The sequence below is a fragment of the Pseudopodoces humilis genome, chromosome 5, assembly GCF_049639895.1.
Source record: "Pseudopodoces humilis isolate 2021_Gansu_Grassland_sample_001 chromosome 5, ASM4963989v1, whole genome shotgun sequence".
NCBI classification, from domain to species: domain Eukaryota; kingdom Metazoa; phylum Chordata; class Aves; order Passeriformes; family Paridae; genus Pseudopodoces; species Pseudopodoces humilis.
The window spans coordinates 41,416,649-41,438,195 of NC_142204.1; the positions used below are offsets into that span (position 1 = coordinate 41,416,649).

Sequence of the window (21,547 nt, forward strand, 5' to 3'; positions counted from 1 at the left end):
TTGAGAAGAATTTGCACTATTTTAAATGGGTTTTTTGAGCTATAATTTTAAGTTGAAGCTTAAAATTCTGATGAAGACATTTAGTCCATGCTAACTACCTCGTGGAGTTAAGTTTAGGCTTTCAAGTGGTCCTTAGCTAATTTTTATATAGTGAAGTCCATTTCTCTATTTTAGAGTTCTAAAACTTGTTAGTTCAAATGTGTTAGTCAAAACATTAGGAAAAAGCCACCATGGACAAAAAAAGCACTTAATTTAAGCATTATCATCTTCCCAAAGAGTAAGCTGTTCTGAAGAATTCCTTGTATCAGCAGTTCAAAATTACTTCAAGTATGCCAAGCAGTTGGGAAAAATTTGTTTTTAATTATTAGGGAAGATGCATGCTAACATAATGGTAGTCTTACTTGCTTCAATACTACATTGTATCAGACAAAAACTTTTCAAAATATCTACCATTAAATAGATCCTTATTAATAAGTTTGCCTTCAGAATTAGATTCTGAATACAAACATAAAAACATGTACAGGAAAGGTTTGCAAGAAGGAGTTCTCAGAAGCAGCAAGGACTTTTACAACTAAAATCTTGTTTAATGAGAGACAAAATGAAGGAATCAAAAGGAGCAGTGGAGTGTAGGTAACACAAAATAGGGAAACTGCAGTTAAATTTCACTGCAGGGTTTTTTCAATGTATGACAGAAATAATTTCAAAGCTTTGTAATACAGAAACTTAGTATCCTTCCAGATATATATTCTGGGGAAAAATTTCAGATAATAGATATGTCCATTACCTATTCCAGGATTACAGTTTATTTTTTTATTTAAATTTAAATTAAATTAAGTTAATCCAAAATCAAAATCAGAGGGGTTCATTTCCACTGTATTGTAACAGCCAACACAATATAGAAACCAGAAGAATACTCAAGAAACTTCACATGGACAGTAATGGTACAACTAATAATTCTCTAATATGATGAATAATGCAGAGAAACATCTATCCTATCATGTAAAATCAAAGTATTTATCATTGCTATACTGATGGAGGATAGACTCACACAATACCTTCCCCCATACTCATTAGAGGAATCGATAAAGTGAAACCTATAAAGTGAAACAGACCCAAAACTGCTGCAGTTCCCCTTCCAGTACAAAGTTTCAGAAGTATGTGACCTTGAAGGATTCTAAGAGAAAAGAGAAGGAGGCAGGAAATCAAAGTATAGTTCCACTACTCATTTTGAAGTAGTGAGTTAAGGGAAAGTAACCTGTCTTTCTACGTTTCAAATGCAATGCTACAAGAAGAAATTCAGAACAGTTTTTCCTTGTTAAGGTCCTACACTACTTTGTGTTTCAAGAAAAGTTTTAAAGTTCCTCATGCAAGTAGCAACAGCGATACCACACTTCAAATTGTGGAACTGTCCTTGGCCTTATAGGTGACCACAAAAAGGTAAACTGTAAATAGAAGAAATTTAATCTTAGTGAGAAATCTTAAGATTGTATAGGACTTTATCTATACTTAAAATATACAGAGGCTTTCCACTGAAAAAGTCCTGAAAGACAGGCTTCTTTTTGTTTGGCAGGCTAGTACTGTATAATCCAGAAGTGACCGAAGTATGGTTTTTGGCTATCAAAACAGCATTTTCTGTATTTATAAAAGAAGTTGTCCAGGAAGGTAAATGGAATTCTGTCCTAGAATCCAGGACATTCACTGATCAGAGGGAAGACATTTGTGAATAAAGTCTTGTGGTAAGTTAGTATTTAAAGTACCATAATAGTATCTGTATCTTGTGTTCACTTAGGTAAGTAATTTGTGCAGTAACTTAGGTAAGAAAATAAGGTCTTTCTCAACAAACAGAAGGCATGGTTATTTTTTTTCTACTGTACTTAATATGACGTGGACAAACAGTGCTACGTAGTTGGGTTATTCCATATACCTTGTAGGAGGAGACTAAGATATAACACAAGATGTTAGTAACATCTTGAGATATCAGCCAGTGAGGTATGGGTTTGAGATTTAATAGGATCTGAAGACTTTCTTGAGAGGAATTTGTGGTGGTTTTCATCCCTCACTAACAACAATGAAAATCAAAAGACATGCAGGAACACATTGCACCAAGTGTGGAAACAACAACTACCAAAGGAAGCTTAATAACAAAAAAAAAAGGATGCTCACAACCAAGAATGCCAAAATCCTTGGGAATTTTGGTAGGTACTACTGCCAGTGCAAACAGTACTGGTCCAAGAGCTAAATCCTTCACACTATTGAAGGAGCTTTAGGTTTTTATTTGACCAGAAGACTAAGGTGGGACAAAAGGAGAGAGATGTCAAGGAGAATTCTACTGACACTAGAGTTATATGATGACCTATCCTGCTGCTAGTCTTGACTAGCACATAAAAAAATAATAAATATGGTTTGAGTGTGTCGGTATAATTCTTGGTGCTTACAGTTGCAAAAGCAGATGTTCAATTCACTGCTCATTTCAAAAATACTCCTTGCAACTTCATCTCTGACTTTCCCTTGTGGGCAGAGAACAAGTCCACCTCTGCTGGCAACAGAGTCAATTGTGTAAGTCAAGAGATTCACCCACAGCCAGTAAATAATCTTCCATCCTTCTGCTACCAGCAACCATTGAGGTAGGAAGGCTTCAAGAAAAAGAGAGAGGGATCAGAAGAAAACACACACTAGAGACTACTGGAAGATTTAAGAAGAAAAAGAAACAACAGATAAACTGAGCAACAGCTGATTCACACAGGAGTATTGGAAAGCACCAGAGATGTGTCCACCAGATGGTCAAGATCAAATGAAATGGCACACTGAGTACTCCCAGTGTATACTGCATGCTGACTACAGGAGAATGTAGAGTGGAATAATATTCTGGTCTTGTGGCAGATTAATTCAGTAAAATAAAGTGTGCTTCAGGAAGAATTAAAAAGTGTATTTTTGTTGAGTAAAATTTTTCGCAAGCCAAAAGTTACAATGCAACGATAATTATTGAAGTGGCTATTAAAGTACAAAAATATAAAGTAGAAAAATATAAGCTTTTTTCTACTGTTCTTATCTTATATAAGTTTAAAATTTTATTTCCACCACTTACCCCTGATCACTTTGGATTGCCCCCATGACTCCAAGCACCAATGGCCAACCAGGTCCTAAGCTGTCACCCTGACTCTGTAAAATCTGTAGCACACATTCCAACTGCTTGATCCTGATATCAGGATGACTAATGTTTGACAGCTCCTTTAGTGGATTCAATAAAAGCAACTGCAGCCTCTAAAAGTAAACAGTAAAGCATATTAAGAATGCTAACATTTAACTGATTCTCAATTTTTTTTATGTATAAGTGAAAACAGAGTACAAATTAAAGATTCGTTGAATTAATTCAGAAGCTCACTCACTAAATGCTCAAATTCAGACCATAAAGGGTCTTTACAGAAAATCTACCTTCCTGGCTCCTGTTCTCCAGGTTCTTCAGGAAGCAGCTACAGATGCTGCTACAGTTGTATAAGAAATATCATGTAACTTTATGCTCACTCAGCAGGGCTACACTCAGCTTCCTACTCAAGAGAGCTTGGAAAAAATATCCAGTAAGTTTCAGTAAAAATATGAGAATGTTTTATTAACCATGATTAATCAGGATTGAACAGCGGTAATTTAGAAGGTTAGGCAACACATTTTTTGCCTGCCACAGCATCACATATATACTTCTAAACATTCTGAAATTTTTTGCACTCATGAGGGTGACCCACGATTTGTTCTTAGAAATGGACATAATATGCAAGCATCACTCTTTGTTAGATATTTTAAAAATGAAAGAGGATAGTTTATTAGAATATATGTGGTGGTTCACAATAGTTACATCTGAGTGTTACAGCTACAGACTTTATATACTCAATAGTAAAGTTGCTTTATGAATGAAGCAGAAAAGCATCTGCTCTTAAACTTGCTTTACCTGATTTTGAGATAATGGAGGATCATGTCTGAATGTCAGTCCTGCTTTAATGAGAGAAGTTAAAGCCTCTGCTCCCCATTCTCTCATTCTGGAGTTGGGATGCTGACAGACCTGAAAACACAGCAGTGTTTTGTTTAAAGTCACTTTCATTTAACCAACATAAATAATACATTAAAAACTGGTATTTTAATGATATTAGCATGATAGATACAATAGTACAAGAAAAATACAACAAATATCTAAGTGATAAAATTTGGCTTCATAGAAAAAAAAAAATCTTTTGGATAGACATACCTTCTGAATAAGGAAGCAATAGGAAGCAATGAAAGACACAGAAGGAAACATAGTTAAAATTACACATATAATTCAAATAAATAAATTTTCCAAAATTACTAAACTAACTACTAATTCTGATAATGATTGATTAAAAAGCACCAAACAACCCTTCAATAAATGCCTAAGACTCTCAGGTTTAACTTAACTTAAAAGCTACAAAATTTCACACACTGCTTAACATAATCAAGTGAGGAACATGGCAGTAGCCAACAAACAAAGTGTCTTCTATACTCTCAAATACAAAAAATAACTACATATTGAACATAAAATAAACCTCCCAGTCCATTATTTTAAAAACTTGGCAAAGCAATAGCAAGCATCTTTAAACTTGAGCTTCAAATGCATACCTTCATTTCTCTTTGTCTCTAAACTCTCTGAACCTAACAACTTTGCTAATTGCTTTCTAGAATATAAAAAATTTAAAAATTGTGCTATTTCTTAGATAGCTAGTCTGAAGTGCGCTGTATCTAATACATTACCCTCAAACTAATACGGGAAGTGTACAGTTTCATTGACTGCTACATAATTTCCACCCTTCCAGCCCTAGTTCTGATGGTGTGAGAACCCAGAGTCAAGTCATTATCATAAAGAATGCTGATGCCTTTTATTGGTGGACCATTCCCTTATCAACCTAGCCAAACCAAAAAGGAGAACAATGTAGAAGAGCTAGCTTAATGTTAAAAAAATGCAGACAAGAAATAGGCACTCTCCTGATTTACTTACATTTTTAAAGCTTTATATAAAATAAAAAAAGAGAATTTGAAGTACTTCATGCTCTGATTCTGTAAAGATAACCAATTCCAGAACCAGGGAACAAGCTATTCCCTCAGGTTGTGTTTAATTGAATTATAGCTGATGTTTCCTCCTTCCTTATTGTACCCCAATACCTGAGGTTTAAAAGGAAATAAAGCAGTACTTTGAAATAAAATAAAAGACTCCTGTATTTCCTACAAAACACTGGCAGATTACCCGCAATGCATGGGTAACAGACTGAAACAGACAGCTCCCTAGATGAAAACAGTCTCAAGATGTGGATGGTGAAGCTTATTGTCTTGTAGGGCAAAAAATAAACAAGAGAAAGAGATGCTTGTACTTTAAGTCTTTAAACCCAGAAATATCCAACTTTTTTCTCCTTGATAAAGCAGTATGTGGCTTCCATAAATAGACATGGCCAAACCTTAATGCTGGTTGAAACAATGCACTGGTGCTAAGGAAGTATCCGATACATTCTGAATTATGAAGAAAAGCCTTCTCCTTTACCCACTTTATAACAAACCCTATTCTCACATTTTATTCTCCTATATATTTGTGTGGAGAATTAAAACTGCAGTTACATTCAATCACCTGTTTTTAGTTTCCAATTCAAAATGTACTGGCTTTTTCCTTGATAGAGTGTATTTTTCATGTTGAAGTTAGAATACTAAAGAATTTCAATAGGATTACAACATTTTTATACTTGAACAGTAGTCTGTTAAAGAAAGCCTTCAGAAGTTAGCTTAAATATTAACCAAAAAAAAATAAAAATCAAATAAACAATCCTTTCTTAGTAAATCCCCTGGCTTCAATTCTAGAAAGATTCTAACTCAGAATCTTCCTACATAGTTGTACTGTGTGAAACAGTGAAACATGTTTGTGCCACCTTAATTAGAACAGATATATGACGTATAATTATTTGATCTTTTTAAACACTGCTGTCTCAAAAATATATAAAGACTGATGGCACCACAAAGACAAGAGATATTAAAATATTGTAATTTAAATATATAAATTCACTTTTAAATTCAAACCATAATGTATTCGAATTGCAATAATAAAGTGGCTAAACCAAAATATATAATTACAACTTAAAAATTTCTTTTAAATTACGTATTAAAAACATATTTCCACAAGATCTTCATTAATACAAAGAAAATTCTAGTACGAGTGATAAAAGCCATTAGTTACCTCCAGAAGATGACCGGTCAGAGGTCTCCAAAGAATCTCAATCCTGCGCATATTAACTAGTCCCGTTTCCAGCAATTTAGCAACAGCAAAAAGTGATGGTTCCTTAAGAGAATGGAATATGAACACATGCCTTTGAGGTAAGTGCGGTAAGGCGAGAGCAATTTGCCAGGGGATAATTTCTAGCCGAGGTACAGCTCGTTGCACAGGCCGTGAAGGCTGGGAAGCTCCCGCAGTGCCGCAGGAGGGGCCACACGGGGGCAGCAGCGTGACAAAAGCTGGCCCTGAAAAAGAGCCTTGCACGGCCGGCCCTCCCTCCCTCCCTCCCTCCCTCCCTCCCTCCCTCCCTCCCGCTTTTTAACATGTCCTGCTAGCAAAGCAGCCCTTCCCCCACTGCAACTTTGCAACTTCAAATTATAGTGAAACAATCTGCAGTATTTCATTTCGTAATACCCTAATTCTTTATCTTTCATTTGCTTCATAAAAGCTTTGCAGGAATATGACAAATTCCCCATTCATCAAATATATCTGCAAATATTTGTGATAAGCTTCATTCAACTTCACTTTTTTTTACATCAACATATAGTCAAAAATGACTGTTGCACTGAAATCATTATCTCTTCCCATTTCTGCTGATTTCTTTCTCTAATATTCAACTGATTTTAAACACAAACTTTGCTTATTAAATTCATTCTCTGTTGCTGTAATAGCAAAGTATTATAAAACATGTTCTCTGCCTTCATTATCTCTAGTGTAACAGATTAAAGACAAACTTTCAGAAACTCTCCTCTGGGATAAGATTTTGACAAGGAGAATATATATTTAATCTTACCCAATCACAGGGTCTTCAACCTTTCTAGGCTAAAGGTTGTTTACTGAAGCTGAATGACATGAATACTAACTATGGTTTTCCCAAGTAACTATGACTTATCAGGTTTTTAAATACCTAATTGCCAGGATTTCTCTGAAGTACATTGTAAGAGAAAATTAAAATGAAAATTAGCATCTCACAGAAAATAACTGTGCTACTCAGCATCTCTAACCTCTGAAATTACAAGGGATTTTAAAAGTTTCATCCACCCACAATTTTATTAATAGAAACACATGACATTCCTTAACTAATAAAAAGCACAGGAACACAGTGAGGAAGTTCAAAGAATCTGGTAACTGTATTAACCATTAAAAACAAGACATTCTCTGGTTCATATTTTATTTTTTAATCTAGAGCATCAAAGGTATTACTAGTTTTAGTATTAGAAATAGTTAGCTTAAAGGATAAATGTACAAGTTTTCTGCCTGTTTCATAAAAACATCTAAAAAAAAATAAACTCTTTTTATACCTTATTGTTTCCATAGGCCATATCCATGGCTTCCAGAGACAAGGAGCAAAGGGCATTTATTAAGTGATGTAAAGACACATCGTCAAGGTACCTGAAAAATAACTGCTATCAAAACACTGTCAAGTTTGATATACACATATTATTTTAATTACAAGATAAGGTTTCTTACTGTGAATTTTCAAAAAGCTTTGAAATCATGCTGGATATAGATGGGAGATCAGTCATAACTGCTGTAGTCAGAACCTTGAAAAAGACAGAAATATTTCTTAGAGATTGTAATAGAAAAATACTAATATAATTGTCCTGGGGTGACTTTATGATACTGGTATCCCCAATCATCTGGTTTATGTCATATATTAAGTTCTGCACCTTTAAGACTGGCTTTGAGAGCAAGAGAGGGGGAAGAAGAAGCGCGCAGTTTGTGTTAAGGAAAAACATCACTCCCACACATCCCGCTCCTGGACTGTGGTGTCTGCAGCACGGACAGACAGCGGGACAGAGCTTCTCTCTGGCTTTTAGTTAGTTTTAGCTAGCTGAGGCAGAGGAGTTCCCTGGACCTTTGTTTGGTTTTTTCCCAATTTTCTTGGATCTGTGCAAGCCTGCTCTGGACTGAACACCCAGCCAAACCCCGGGAGCTCACGCCTGTGGCCCACCGGGGCCTGGGCCTCGGCACTTTCCAGCGCCGGAGGGACTGAGAAGAACCTGAGCGAGCCGAGCTACACCACATGAAAAGGACTTTTTTTTTTTTTTTCTCCCTCCTAGATTTGCCATCCCATCGAACAGCAAGAGGTTTTATTATTTAATATTACTCAATTTCTGTTAAATAAACAGCTTTTTCCACTTCTCTCTAAGGAATTTTTTCTTTTCCCGGACCAGTTAGTGGGGAGGGGCATTTCCCTGGGGAAATCCCCATTTGGAGTTTTCCTTCCTAATTTGCCCTAAACTAAGACAATAATACATAAATATATATTAAATTATATTTTAGATATATTTATATAATATATATAATAGCTATATAATATATAATACATATTATATATATTATATTTATATAATATATATAATATATAAATATATTACAAATATATAATATATAAATACTAATACTAATATAACAGAAATACTAACAATCATTAACTGAAAACAAACAATCATGCTTACTGTGCTTGGCCCTTCCACAGCTCTCCCAGGTTTTAATGCACCCCCAACACTAGGCTTCAGTCCCAGAATCCACACAAGATGCTGAAAAATACAAAAGGAGCATTTTTCAGGCTGAGAAGTAATTAGCATTGTACTCAAGCTAGCCACCAACCTTGCAGCCAAACAGAACTCAAGAGAAATGCTACAGTACTTATTCAAGGCAATACACAGTACACCATGAGAAGACTCAAAGCTTTTTCTATTGCTCACTGAGCAACTGAAAACCAAATTATAGCAAAACACCAAGGCGTAACAGCAAGGCATAAATACTTCCTGTGAGGGAAATACTACCTGAAGGGTAGCCAGGACAAGCTGCCACGATGTACCAAGAACAGCTCCATGGAAGTGAGCTAAGTTGAGTAAAGTCCTCATACACTGGATATTTTTTGATGTCAGCTATGAAAAGAAACAAAACAACCAAAAAGCCATCCAGTTTTTATCATTGCACAATGATAGTGTTCCTAGTAAACTTTCATTTTTTACTGAAGTGCTTTAAAATTACATTTTGTTTGCACTGGTGAAATATATTTTTTTAGAGAACTAGTTCAGTATCTCTCCTTCTCTCAGGCTTTTCTAGGTGAGGTTAATATGAGTACTTGAGTGCTGCATCCAGCTCTGAGGTTCCCAACACTGGAAGGACAGGGCAAGATTATTTAAGAGCACGTAGTGATGGGACAAGAGGGAATGGGTTCAAATTGAAAGAGAACAGGTTTTGGTATTGGGAAAGAAATCCTTACTGTGAGACTGGTGAGGCACTGGAACAGGTTGCCCAGGGAAATAAATCATGGATGCCCCATCCCTGGCAGTGTTCAAGGCCAGGTTGGATAAGGCTCTGAGCAAGCTGGTCTAGTGGAAGGTGTCCCTGCATATGGCCAATGGATTGGAATGAGATGATCTTTAAAGTCCTTTCCATCCCAAACCATTCTGGGATTCTATGTTTTATTTGATTACTGCCCTCTCCTCCCAGTTTCACATTATTATCAAACACAAGTTCAAGTACTCCAGCTTAATTGCATCATCTACACAAAATCAGTCTTAAGTGAACCTTCACACACAGGCACATAACACAGCTGAGATCCAGAGTTTTCCAAATGGAATGGATAAGTACTTCTGAGCTAGAAGTCAGAAAAAAAACAAGAATGAGACTTCTTCGCAAATAGATAATTTACTGTCCAGGGGTGATCCAAATGAAAGCCTTAAGACAATAGTTCAGCTGACCATTATTTGTAAGAATGTTGTATATCTGTAGCCTGGTTTTGAGACATGGTGAGATGCAGGAAGAAACAGTTCAGCATAGTAAGATCACTTACAAGTTGTACTTACCATAACCGTTCCCTGTGGCTGAAGAGCTAAGGGTTGCCCTACTGCTACAACTTGCTGGTGAGACTCACTTGAGGGACTAATCATTTGAACATTCTGTCCCTGAATGGAATATGCTGGAGGAAAATTGGAAAGAGAAGGAAGAAAAAAAATTTAAAATCCAGTACTTACTTGTAGTAAGAACCACCTTCTGGCAAACAGACTCCAGGAAATTTTTTTACCGTTTTAGCTTTAATATACTTCACTTTGAGACCTTTAGTTATATTTAGATTACAGTGTCATTCCCTAGAGGGTTAAAGGTTCAGCAATTAATCCCTGTTTCTAACTAGTAGACATTGCTTGCAATACATTTATATATTTTATGTCAAGACTGAAATATTTATGCTTAAGACACGAGCATCAAACTCTCTCAACTCAGTTTTCTGGTCGTAATTATGTGTAAATGGTATCATTGTGTGCTACCATTGTACCAGTGCACTCAGAAAGTTATGGTGTCATCAATGGTGTATCATGATATTTTTCCAATATCGGACTTCAGGACACCCATTTTTAAAAAGAGCAACCTACATAAAATAAATGAGGTTCCCTGCTCTGTCTCTACAGATATCTTTGTAGTTCAGTCATGTGTACTTCTTCAGACTTAAAATCTAATAATACACTTAGCTGGTACACTGGACTGAAGTAAAGGTGCTGGTCCTCGTTCCCAGAGTAAGATATTTTTGTTTTATATTAAGAGCTCTAATGTTAAATTCATCTCCATATTTTTCAGGTAGTTGCTTTTCTTAGTAAGTGGTAATTCACTTTCAAAGTTAGAAACAGGGTATATTGTAAACCAGCATATATTATGAATTACAACATTCTCTCAAGATGTGGGAAGCATCAAAGCTTTTTGTAGGCTACAGAGAGCCTAGAACTTGAATCTTCCACTTACACGTAAATATTACCATCAGACAATTGTAGAAGACTGTAGTACATCACAAATGCAGGATGTTCTAGCCAAAGTTATAGAATCCAAGCTACCCAAAGACCTTTTCAGATTTTGAATGCCTTAATTACATATCCTAGCTCATCTTTACAATGGTAAAAGATGTCCTTAGAATTTGAACTTTTGACATATGTGAATCATTCAGGAAATTTTAGATTGATCAGAATGATAGTCAGCAAATGCTGCAAGACCAACCAGTTCTGTCTGGAAAGTAGGTAATCTAGGTACTGTCTGAGGACTCTAACTTACTTTAATATAGCCAAATACTACAGCTGTGTAGTATTTGTGTCTTTGGAATAATATCCTGAAAAAAAATGGGCTTAGAGGACAATATGATGAAACACAATTAAGAAAAATGTATATATTTACACTTGCTGGACAGAGCTGCAGTTGTGCTGTTTAATACAGTAAGGGCATAGTGAGGAGGCAAGGATCCTTTGCAAATGGCAGTGATAAAGGCGTCTCTTGATGTTACAAGACCCAGTCTTCCACAAAGTGCAGCCATGGTCAATTCTGCTTTTAGAATATTTTCAGTGGCAGCTTCATCAGTGCTGAAAGAGTACACATTGTTCAGCAGGAATTAATACAGAGCACAGAAGCTAACCAAAACTGAAAGCCATAAGAACATATACTTTAAATCCATTAACACTGTAAATATTGAATATCAAGCATAACCAATCAACAAAATTCTTCAGAACCACTTCCTACAAAATCAGACTTTCTCAGCGACCTGCTAAATGAGAAGATATTTAAAACTAATTTCAGAAAGTGGTGATTGATTACAAAAGGCTCTTTGAAGGCCTCAATTAATTTACCACAGCCATTTCCTAGTAAAAAGCTTTTCCACTTTAAAGATTAGATAGTACTAAGAAGTACAGAGACATTACTAATTCTCTTACTTGCAGTGATCAGGACAATCACTTCAATATGTTGAAACATGCAAGCTAAGTAAAAAGAAATAAATATAATTCAAATAGTTTAAATGCAACCCTTTGAAAATGCAATTAATTGTTCTGTATTGAAATACATTAAAGGTAGATATTGGACTTCTGGAGACTTCTGAGTCATTTATTCATTCAGTCTTAGCCACAAACCTGACTGCTCAGATGCCATGAACAGCACTTATGTTGACAACTGTCAATTTGACTGGTATCAAAAGTCAGTTCAAAATATAGCTTGGAATGTCAACTTAGAAAGATCAATAGAAATGAAAGACCAGATACCTTGCATCAAGTAGGAGGGATAGAGCAGCCAGAAGACCACACCAACAAGCGTTCACCATTTCTTCCCAGACAGCTCTGCTAACTTAAAAGAAATATAGAAACTTTTTAATAGCAGAAACACAGTAGCTCCCTTAATAACTTTAATGTGTATCACAAACAAAATGCTTGATACTGCATCTTTTGAAGTGTGTTTTTGTATGTATGTTTACATAGCCAGATATATGTACATACAGAAACACACTCATACCTTGCATTGAAAGTAACATTTCTGAGGTAAAAAAAAATGTCACCAGGCAATATTTTTTCTAAAGAGCATCCAAAAACCCCACCAAAATCCAACTTATTGCAATATATATAACCATTTTTGATCTTTTTCTACAAAAATAAACATTCACAAGTACAAAAATATGGGACAAGAAACTCACTGAAACTTTGCAGTGAAATAAAAATACTCTCCCGTGGTAGCTGTATTTTTTTTTTCTTTCATTTAATAGGGAAAAAGGTATTGGTCTAGCAAACGGGTAGCTGCCCAGCCCATTTGCACACCTTCCTCTCTCCACCGGGCCATGCCAAGCCCCGGCGCTCCGCAGCACCATGGAGAGCTCCCCGCTCCTGCGGCAGTGCCCGGCCGCAGCCCCCTGCCTTCCCCGCATCCCTTGGCTGCAACTCCAGCTGTACTGCCTTGGCTTCCTGGGCCACAAGTCAAACTCACTGGTCAAACACAAGTCATTTTGTACATACAGACCCCATAACAGACCCATCATATGTTCCACAAAACAATCCTCACTTCACAGCAGTTCTGCTTTCAAAGAAGTCCTTCTCTATATACTGCAATCTTACTAAAAATTTCTCCATTAGAACACTCTTTTTGTCTTGTTACTAGAAATGTATTTTTCTTTTAATGTGGTCATAAGTCCATTTCTGTCAGTCAGGTTGTCTCTTGTGACCTTAGATCTCACTGTTAAGCCAAAAGCAGAACACCAAGTCAAGTATTTTTTTAAATGGAACTGCTGTTCCATTAAAAGAATAAAACACACTTTATTTAAAGTTTTTATATATAAATAAGTACCGACAAATTTAAGTAGAAAAGCATGAAATTCTAAAATCTGCTTTCTGCAAAACTGTTGAATTTCATAGTGTTTGCATTTTCCAGTACCTAATTCTTTCTCTGATTGGTCAGAAACAGACTGCAAATCTTGCTCTGAAGACTGTGCTGGTAATGATGTTGCCTCTGTTGTGGTTTGGATGACAGTTTCTGCCTCTCCTAACTCTCCTTCGATCATGGTGGTGATACCGCGGACAAGATCCAGCAAACAGTGAAATGCCACTGACATTGCATAGCCTTCAGGAATTGTCGGTGGCTCAACTTTGTCCAGCATCTCCAAACTAAAAAAATTGAAAACATGGTAAGTGTCTAGCAATACCACTGTTTTTAAAAACAATAACAAAACACAAGATTCTGAATGAATGTTAAACACAAACAGGCCCGAAATACAATCCTTCAAGGTTTATTGCAACTCAAGAAAAAAACCTTTAAGTCATTAAGTAAAAGAGTAGATGAATTACTAAATAAGACAGCAACCAAAAGGATACAAACCCTGAGTATAGATCTGCAAAAAATATTCTAAAAACTAACATATATAATCAAGCATTATGAATAATTCTACTTGTATTATTATTTTACTTAGAGCCACTGCAACAGAACGTATTCAGAACAATACAAGTATCTAGGAACAACATAGTAAATACATCAGAGAGCCATGACTGTGAACGTAGTTATAACAAATACAGAACAAGTCAGGCATTCTATTATCTTTGAGTCCACATGACTAGAAAAGCCTGTCGATAGCTAGATATTACATGGCCAAATATTCATCACTGACATGCAGAGGTAAACAATGGACGTTATTTGTACAAAGAGGATATGTCTACATGATTCACTGCTGAAAAGCATGCAGTTAAAACATCACTGTGCTGGAACAGCAGCTTCATTGCCACTTTCCTCTGTCTTTTACTTTAAAAGCACATGAACTGCTGAGTTACAAATCCAACAGAAATTGTAGCTGACACAGCAGCAGCAGCACCTATACATGTAGAGACAGCCAGTTACAAAAACTACCTGCTTCCACAGCAATCATTATTTCATCATTTTTTACTCTGCAAACTACTCTTAAAAAAACTACATATTCCAGCTAAAATATACCAAAGATAATTTTATACCTTAGCATCACCACTCTTGTCTGCACAAAGGATTTTTCCTTCTCCCAAACATGCCACACTTCAGTTATTACCTCTAATTTCCTGAAGATAGCTGCCTCCTACCTGGGGGAGCAGGAACTACAGCTAAATCAAATTGTCAGTTCATCCTGTATATACAAGTAAGTGTGAATATATATGCAGGCCTAATTAAAATTATTAGTGGGTTTTATAGTTAAAATATATTTGCGAGGTAGAGGTCACATCCCTTTACTTTTAGATAGAAAATGGTAACTACTGAGTAAATTAAATATTAAATAAATTAAATTATATAGTCACCATCATGGAAATATAGTGGGATGACTCATATAGCTGGAATGCTGCACTGGATGGCTACAAGCTTTTCAGAAGAGATAGGAAAGGTAGAAGAGGTGGAGGAGTGACACTTTATATTAGAGAGGCTTTTGATGCCACGGGTATTGAACTAATGATGATGATTGAATGCCTATGGGTAAGAATTAAGGGGAAGGCCCACAAGGCTGACATCCTACTGGGAGTCTGTCATTGTCCACCCAGCCAGGAAGAAGAGGTGGACAACTTATTCTATAAGCAGCTGGAGAGTGTTTCAGGATCACCAGCCCTTGTTCTTGTATGTGATTTCAACCTACCAGACATCTGCTGGGAACTTAATACAGCAGAAAAGAGGCAGTCCAGGAAGTTTTTAAGAGTGTGTGGAGGACAGCTTTTGATCACAGCTGGTGAGTGAGCCTACTAGGAGAGGGACTATGTTAGACTTGTTGTTTACAAATAGAGATGGGCTGGTGGTGGTTGGAGGCAGCTTGGGACATAGTGATCATGAAATTATGCAGTTCTTGATACTTAGTGAAATCAGGAGGAACATCAATACGACTGTTACGTTGGACTTCTGGAGAGCAGACTTTGGCCTATTTAGGAGATTTATCCAGAGAGTTCCCTAGGAAGCAGCCCTCAAAAGTAAATGAGTCCAGGAAAGATGGGCATGCTTTAAAGAAGAGATCTTGAGGGCACAGGAACAGACTGTTCCTGTGTGCCAAAAGATGAGTCAATGAGGCAAATGTCCAGCCTGGATGGGCAATGAGGTTTCAAAGCGACTTAAGAATAAAAAGAGGATGTGTCATCTTTGAAAGGAGGGTCAGGTTTCTCAGGAAGTATTTAAGGGGGTTGCTAGGGTATGTAAGAAAAAAATAGGGAGTCCAAAGCCCAGTTCAAACTTAATTTGGCAACTTTTGTACAGGACAATAAATAATGTTTTTACAAATATATTAATGGTAAAAAGAAGGGTAAGACCAGCCCTTGTTCTCTATTGGAGGCAGAAGGAAACACAGTAACTGCAGATAAGGAGAAGGCCAAGGTGCTTAACGCCTTCTGTGTCTCAGTCTTTAGTGGGAAGACAGCTTGTCCTCAGGACCACTGTCCTCCTGGGTTGGTAGACTGTGTCAGGGAGTAGAATGGTCTCCCCATTATCCAGGAGGAGGCAATCAGAGAACTGCTGAGACACTTGGATGTTCATAAATCTATGGGCCCAGATGGAATCCATGCCAGGGTGATGAGGGAGATGGCAGATGAACTTGCAAAGCTACTCTCCACCATTTACCAACAGTCCTGGGTCACTGATGAGGTTCCAGATGACTGGAAGCTGGCCAATGAAAGGTGGCTGTGGTCAGGTGGGGACTGATCTCTTTCTCCAGGCAGCAACTGACAGAACGAGAGGACACAGACTCTAGCTGTGCCAGGGGAAATATATGTTGGATATTAGGAAAAAGTTTTTTACAGAAAGGGTGATAAAGTATTGGAATGGTTTGCCTGGGGAGGTGGTGGAGTCACCATCTCTGGATATGTTTAATAAAAGACTGGATGTGGAACTCAGTGTGATATTTTCATTGAGGTGTTAGAACTGGGTTGGACTCAGTCTTGAAAGTCTCTTCCAACCTAGTGATTCTGTGATTATATGAGTTATTACTGTTACATGGCAATGGCTGTGAAAAGTCTTGAATAGTTTGCCTATTCCTCTTAAAAATGTTTATTTCCTTAAGTAAAGGGGAAGACAAGTTCCAGACAAGACAATGGTCTGTGGACAAACTTGTACAAAAGTATGAGATGTGGCCATTGTTTGAAAATCTAATGGCAGCAGAAGAGAATTGGTGCTAGGATGTAACACACTATAGCAAGTCATCTCCTTACATACAGGGACTACAGACAAAAGTACAAGAAAGGAGAAAAAAACTGCTGTGAAATGCTTGTGACAACTCTGCAATTTTAAATGAAAAAATGCAAAAAATATACAGAGAAAATCATAGTCACTTGAAGTATCCAAAGGTAAAACACAAGCAAATATAGAGAAGGACAGGAGATTATGATGGCTGCAAGGTTATTAAACCAGTTAAGAATAGATAGTAAGAAAAAAGAAAAGGAAGAAAAGTGGAGGTTGTAGTAGTTGACCAAATGAAAAATCTGCATTCTCTGAGAACAAGCAAGTAAACTAAAATAACATCCATGTCCACTGCTGAAAAAAAAGTCAACATATACACATTAACTATTGAAATTTGAGGATGAGGTTTTTTTCTGAAATAGATAAAGCAGATAAAGCAGTTCCTACCCTAAAAATATTGAGATGTAGGCTATTTGCAGTTTTCACTTAATTTTACTATGCCAAAATTTTATGGTGGTACAAATAGCTTCAGGTTTGGAGGCACCTGTCCCTCAATGACCATGATTTAAAAAGTAAAATAGTATTTGCAGATTTAAACTGAGAACATCATCTCCTTTGTACAAAGTCATGACAAAAAGAATTTGCCATTCTAAGAACCATTCATAATTAGCCTTGGTACACAGGTCAATATATTGTTTAAAATGACAACCAGACCAGTAGCTACCAGGAACTATCCTGCTCAATAAAAATTGTAAGTACAGTAAAGCTGGTGTGAGAAAGCTATTTTTCATTCCCGCTGATGCCCTGTTTGCTTAATGCCCTTCATGTTTGCCATCACAAAATGCAGCAACAGGTATTCCAAAATTGTTCTATACTACAGGGAGGCTTAAAAATAAAGAGTTAATACAGATAAAATGGTAAGAAAAATAAAAAATCCAACTGATACTAAAATCGCAGGGGACATCCCAATCAGAATCCCGGACATGCAGAAAAAAAGAGCAAAAAGACCAGAACACCTCATGGCACCAACAAAGAGAAAATTCCTAATAGACTTCCATGCCAGTGAAACAAAAACCTCAATATTCACTAGTAAAAAAATCCTTACATCACCAAATTCAAAATAAAAATACTTATTACATAGACTTTCAAAAAGATAGAGGTACTCACTATGTAGCTTTAGCACTGCCTTGTACTGTTACATTTAGGATGGGTATCCAAGTGCCTCTGTACTCAAAGGCAGGTAATACAGTTGCACCTCCACCCATTCCAAGCACTCCTGGGTTAGTCTGTGTTGAGCCAGTATTCCCTGATGCATTGCTTCCTGTTCACAAAAACAAAGTGATAAAATCAACCAATCTGGTATTTGTGATCAGAAAACATCCTTTTTCTATTCAATTTTTAAGACATCAGGATTAATCTGAAGATACCCAGATCAATAACAAAAATCAACAATAACATAAACTATTTCTGAGCTCCCTCTGCTGTCTAAAATATAATCTTATGTGCAGCTCACTGATGCCAACTGCCTATTTTCCAGTCAGAATGTAATGTTTCTGTGAAAGGTACAGCAACATCCATAACATTCTGTGAATGAATCAAACTTATATGGTCTTGATGGAACAACGTATGTTTTAGTGAAGAGTCAGACGCATACTTGAAAGTTAAGGATTATTTACATAGTTGTACCAAGAACTCAGTAACTAGAAAGTTTAATTATTTCAATAAAAAACTTCCAAGATTTCAGAAATGCAAAAACCACAACTAGTGGTTTAGTAAGAATAGGTCCCACAAGTTCAGATTCTCTCTGAACAGACAATGGGGGGAGAGAGAGTAGAGTCCCCAGGATGGTGACTGACAGTGTAACTGCCATTTTGGTGTGCTTGCTTTTCATATGTGGAGAGTAAGCTACTAATATAGGCAATAAACTATTAACTTAGGCAATATGAATACACAGAAGCTTATGCATACACTTTAACACACTAACGCTTAACAGACTGAAACAAAAAAATCATGCTGCTAAACAAATTATTAACCAAACACTGGCACTAACACAGTTACACTGGTGTCTTTTTCTATGACCCCACTATGCAGTCAGACATATGCAACTATTTTTGTATTAATCTAACTCATTAAAGTGGGTGGCAAACATTGCCCAGTATAATAAAAGTAACACAGAACTTCAGTAGATGCAGCTTCCAAGCTGTTGAGCCTGCTGCAAGACTGAGGCTCAAAAATCAGGTGTATAAGAAGTGTAAATGTCCAAAGCCAGGTTGGATAAGGCTTTGAACAACCTAGTCTGTTGGAAAGTGTCCCTGCCCATGGCCAGAAGGCTGAAACTAGATCATCTTGAAGGTGTCTTCCAAGACAAGCCATTTTATGATTCCAAAAGACAGGCTGCTATGAGAGGACTGCTGTTATAATCAGAAGACTCAGTTCAAGAATTACATTGCATTGATCTGCTCTTTGTAAGTCAAATATGGCCATAGGAGGAAAAAAGGTAGAAAAATAAATGCATGAGAAAGTGACATATGAAACACTCAAAGTAGAAATTAAAAGGTAAAGAGAAAACAAACTGAAGCAATAACCCAGAGAAATGGTAACAGCACTAGAGGCATCACCTTACTGCAGTGCTGTTTCACTTGAGGCAAAATTTAGGTTTTCAGAATGAGTATTATAGAACGGTTTCTCATATATGCATGTTACATGGTGAAAAGTGTGTTTCTGGTTTACCTTAAGATAATTAAGCTGACCTAGAAATGTTCTATCAGTTGCTGCATAGACAGCTACTGGACAGCAGACACTGATGCAAATTTCTTCATGCTATCACTGCTAACTCCAGCATGCGAATCCAATTTCATGAGTGAACACTGAAAGATATGAGTCTAAACCCAAAGTTTTCAATGTTTCTTAATTTAATAGTAGGTTTGATAGACATTAATTACTCTTATTATCTGGCTTTTATCTCTTTTAAGAAGACGTATCAAAAGACACCCTTACAAATTATTTTTAAGTTGTTTGTTGCTGAGGACTCTGCTTCCACAACTACAGAAAGAAGCAGAGCCTTAACTTGGGACATAAACACCTGCATAGGCATTAACAGGACAACAATTTCATATTATTAAAATACAAATATACCTAGTGAAATGCCAAAACCCTGGCTGCAAGAAAAGACAACCAAGTTTACTTTCAATATGTGTCTGATTTCAGCTTACAAAAAAGACAGAGATCATTTGTAAAATACACATCTTTCATTCTTCCTCTTGGCTCTCTCACTCCAGTTTTAGCCTTGAACATCCAGAAGAACTACTGATTGCCTCCCACAAACACACGCTGTCTTACTACTTAAACTGCACCCCGCCATAAATGACATCCCTGCACAAGGAGACAGAAATCAGACACGATTTGTACAGTCAGAAATTAGAAATAACTCCAATGGAATTTCCCTCTGAAAAGTTGTGAAACAAGGAATCTGATCACTGCAGAAACAGGAATCAAGGCAGATTGATTCTGCTGCTGACTGGGGTCTATGCCTTCCCCACAAAACAGGTAGATAATATCCCCTGTTGTACCAGAGCTGAGAACACTAGCTCTACTCAAGCTAGCTTTTTACCAAAATAAACACCAAAGTACCAGAGCTGTACCAGAACTGAATCAAAACAGAATACATTATTACAAGAAAATGATAGAAAAATAAAATTATAATAAGGACAAGGCTTTACCAGTTTGGTTTGGTGTTGCTGATGTGTTCCCTGTGCTTGGTACAAGAAATAGAGACTGAATAAAGGACCCCAGTGCATTCACAATATCACGGAAAACTTTAGTGGAATGTTGCTTCATATCATATGACTGACAAAAAGACCTGGAAGGTATAAAACATAAAGTATTTGACAAATTTGGGACTAAAAGAATATTTTAACAGCCACTTCACCCCCACACACACTCCAAACTGCAGCTTAAAAGCACATTTCAACAGCAAATATTAAGGTAAACAATAGTATCTAATTTTAGGTAAATGTTCCTTTGACAGTGCTAAGACATACTCAACTATAATTCAGCCCTTCTTGGATAATAAGCATTGCCTAATGCATTACACAAAATTATTATGAACAGCTTATTGCATTTAAGTTTCTATACATTTGCAATGTTTTAGGAAGCATTTTCCATTAGAGAAAAATAATCAAAATATATCTTAAACTTTATGTAAAAGCAAAAGCCAATATAGTTAATACCTTAATAACTGAGGCTGCACACAAAGCCTGTGAATAGATTCTACTGCAACAGCTCGTAGCCACTGTGGTTTGTCTGCATCCAGAAACTTAACCAGCAATGACAGAAAGATTTCACATTCTGTTACCTAAAACATATAGTTTATAGTAATTAATAAAAAGAAAAAGCCTCCTACAAAATAATTTCTAAAGAAACCTTTCATCTCAGGAGTCCTATCACAGCAAGTTTTGTACAGAATCTAAAAAAATCCCTGGAATGAGTATTTACTCAGAATTTTATTAAAACATAACATTTCTGACAAGCTAAAATCACATATGCAATTGTACTGAAGGAGTTAAATTCCTCTCAGACATTGCAACAAAGGTCATACATTTGCTACAGTAGACAAATGAAAAATATCTTTTTTAACAAATACCAAAAACTCAGGACATAAGAGCGGCTGAACATGTGTTTTTTACCCACATTCTGTCAACAGCTTTAGCAACTCAAGTCAAAAGGCTCTTAGAAAGTATTAACAAGGCACAGTAATCATCATTATCTAAAGTGAGGCAAACAACAGAAGATCAAAAGGTTCTCAAAACCTGAAAGGCAGTTAAATAGAGAAAAGACAACAGCTAATCTACTATAAAATTCATACAAGTCCATGTCTAA

General features: G+C 36.5%; 1 protein-coding gene across 6 annotated transcripts in view; it reads right to left on the bottom strand.

Moving 5' to 3' along the window:
• The window catches only part of MON2 (MON2 regulator of endosome-to-Golgi trafficking), a 105,699-nt gene that overhangs the window by 61,439 nt on the left and 22,713 nt on the right, over nt 1-21,547 (bottom strand). For all 6 annotated transcript variants that reach the window (XM_088055156.1, XM_088055155.1, XM_088055154.1 and 3 more), the window contains 14 exons: nt 20,899-21,023; nt 20,389-20,528; nt 17,837-17,990; nt 13,442-13,671; nt 12,286-12,367; nt 11,432-11,613; nt 10,081-10,193; nt 9,049-9,153; nt 8,719-8,799; nt 7,727-7,800; nt 7,558-7,648; nt 6,221-6,322; nt 3,941-4,051; nt 3,086-3,261 (listed from right to left, as the gene is read on the bottom strand). In XM_088055156.1, coding sequence (XP_087911282.1) covers nt 3,086-3,261; nt 3,941-4,051; nt 6,221-6,322; nt 7,558-7,648; nt 7,727-7,800; nt 8,719-8,799; nt 9,049-9,153; nt 10,081-10,193; nt 11,432-11,613; nt 12,286-12,367; nt 13,442-13,671; nt 17,837-17,990; nt 20,389-20,528; nt 20,899-21,023 — 1,766 coding nt within the window. The remainder of the gene's footprint in view (nt 1-3,085; nt 3,262-3,940; nt 4,052-6,220; nt 6,323-7,557; nt 7,649-7,726; nt 7,801-8,718; nt 8,800-9,048; nt 9,154-10,080; nt 10,194-11,431; nt 11,614-12,285; nt 12,368-13,441; nt 13,672-17,836; nt 17,991-20,388; nt 20,529-20,898; nt 21,024-21,547) is intronic.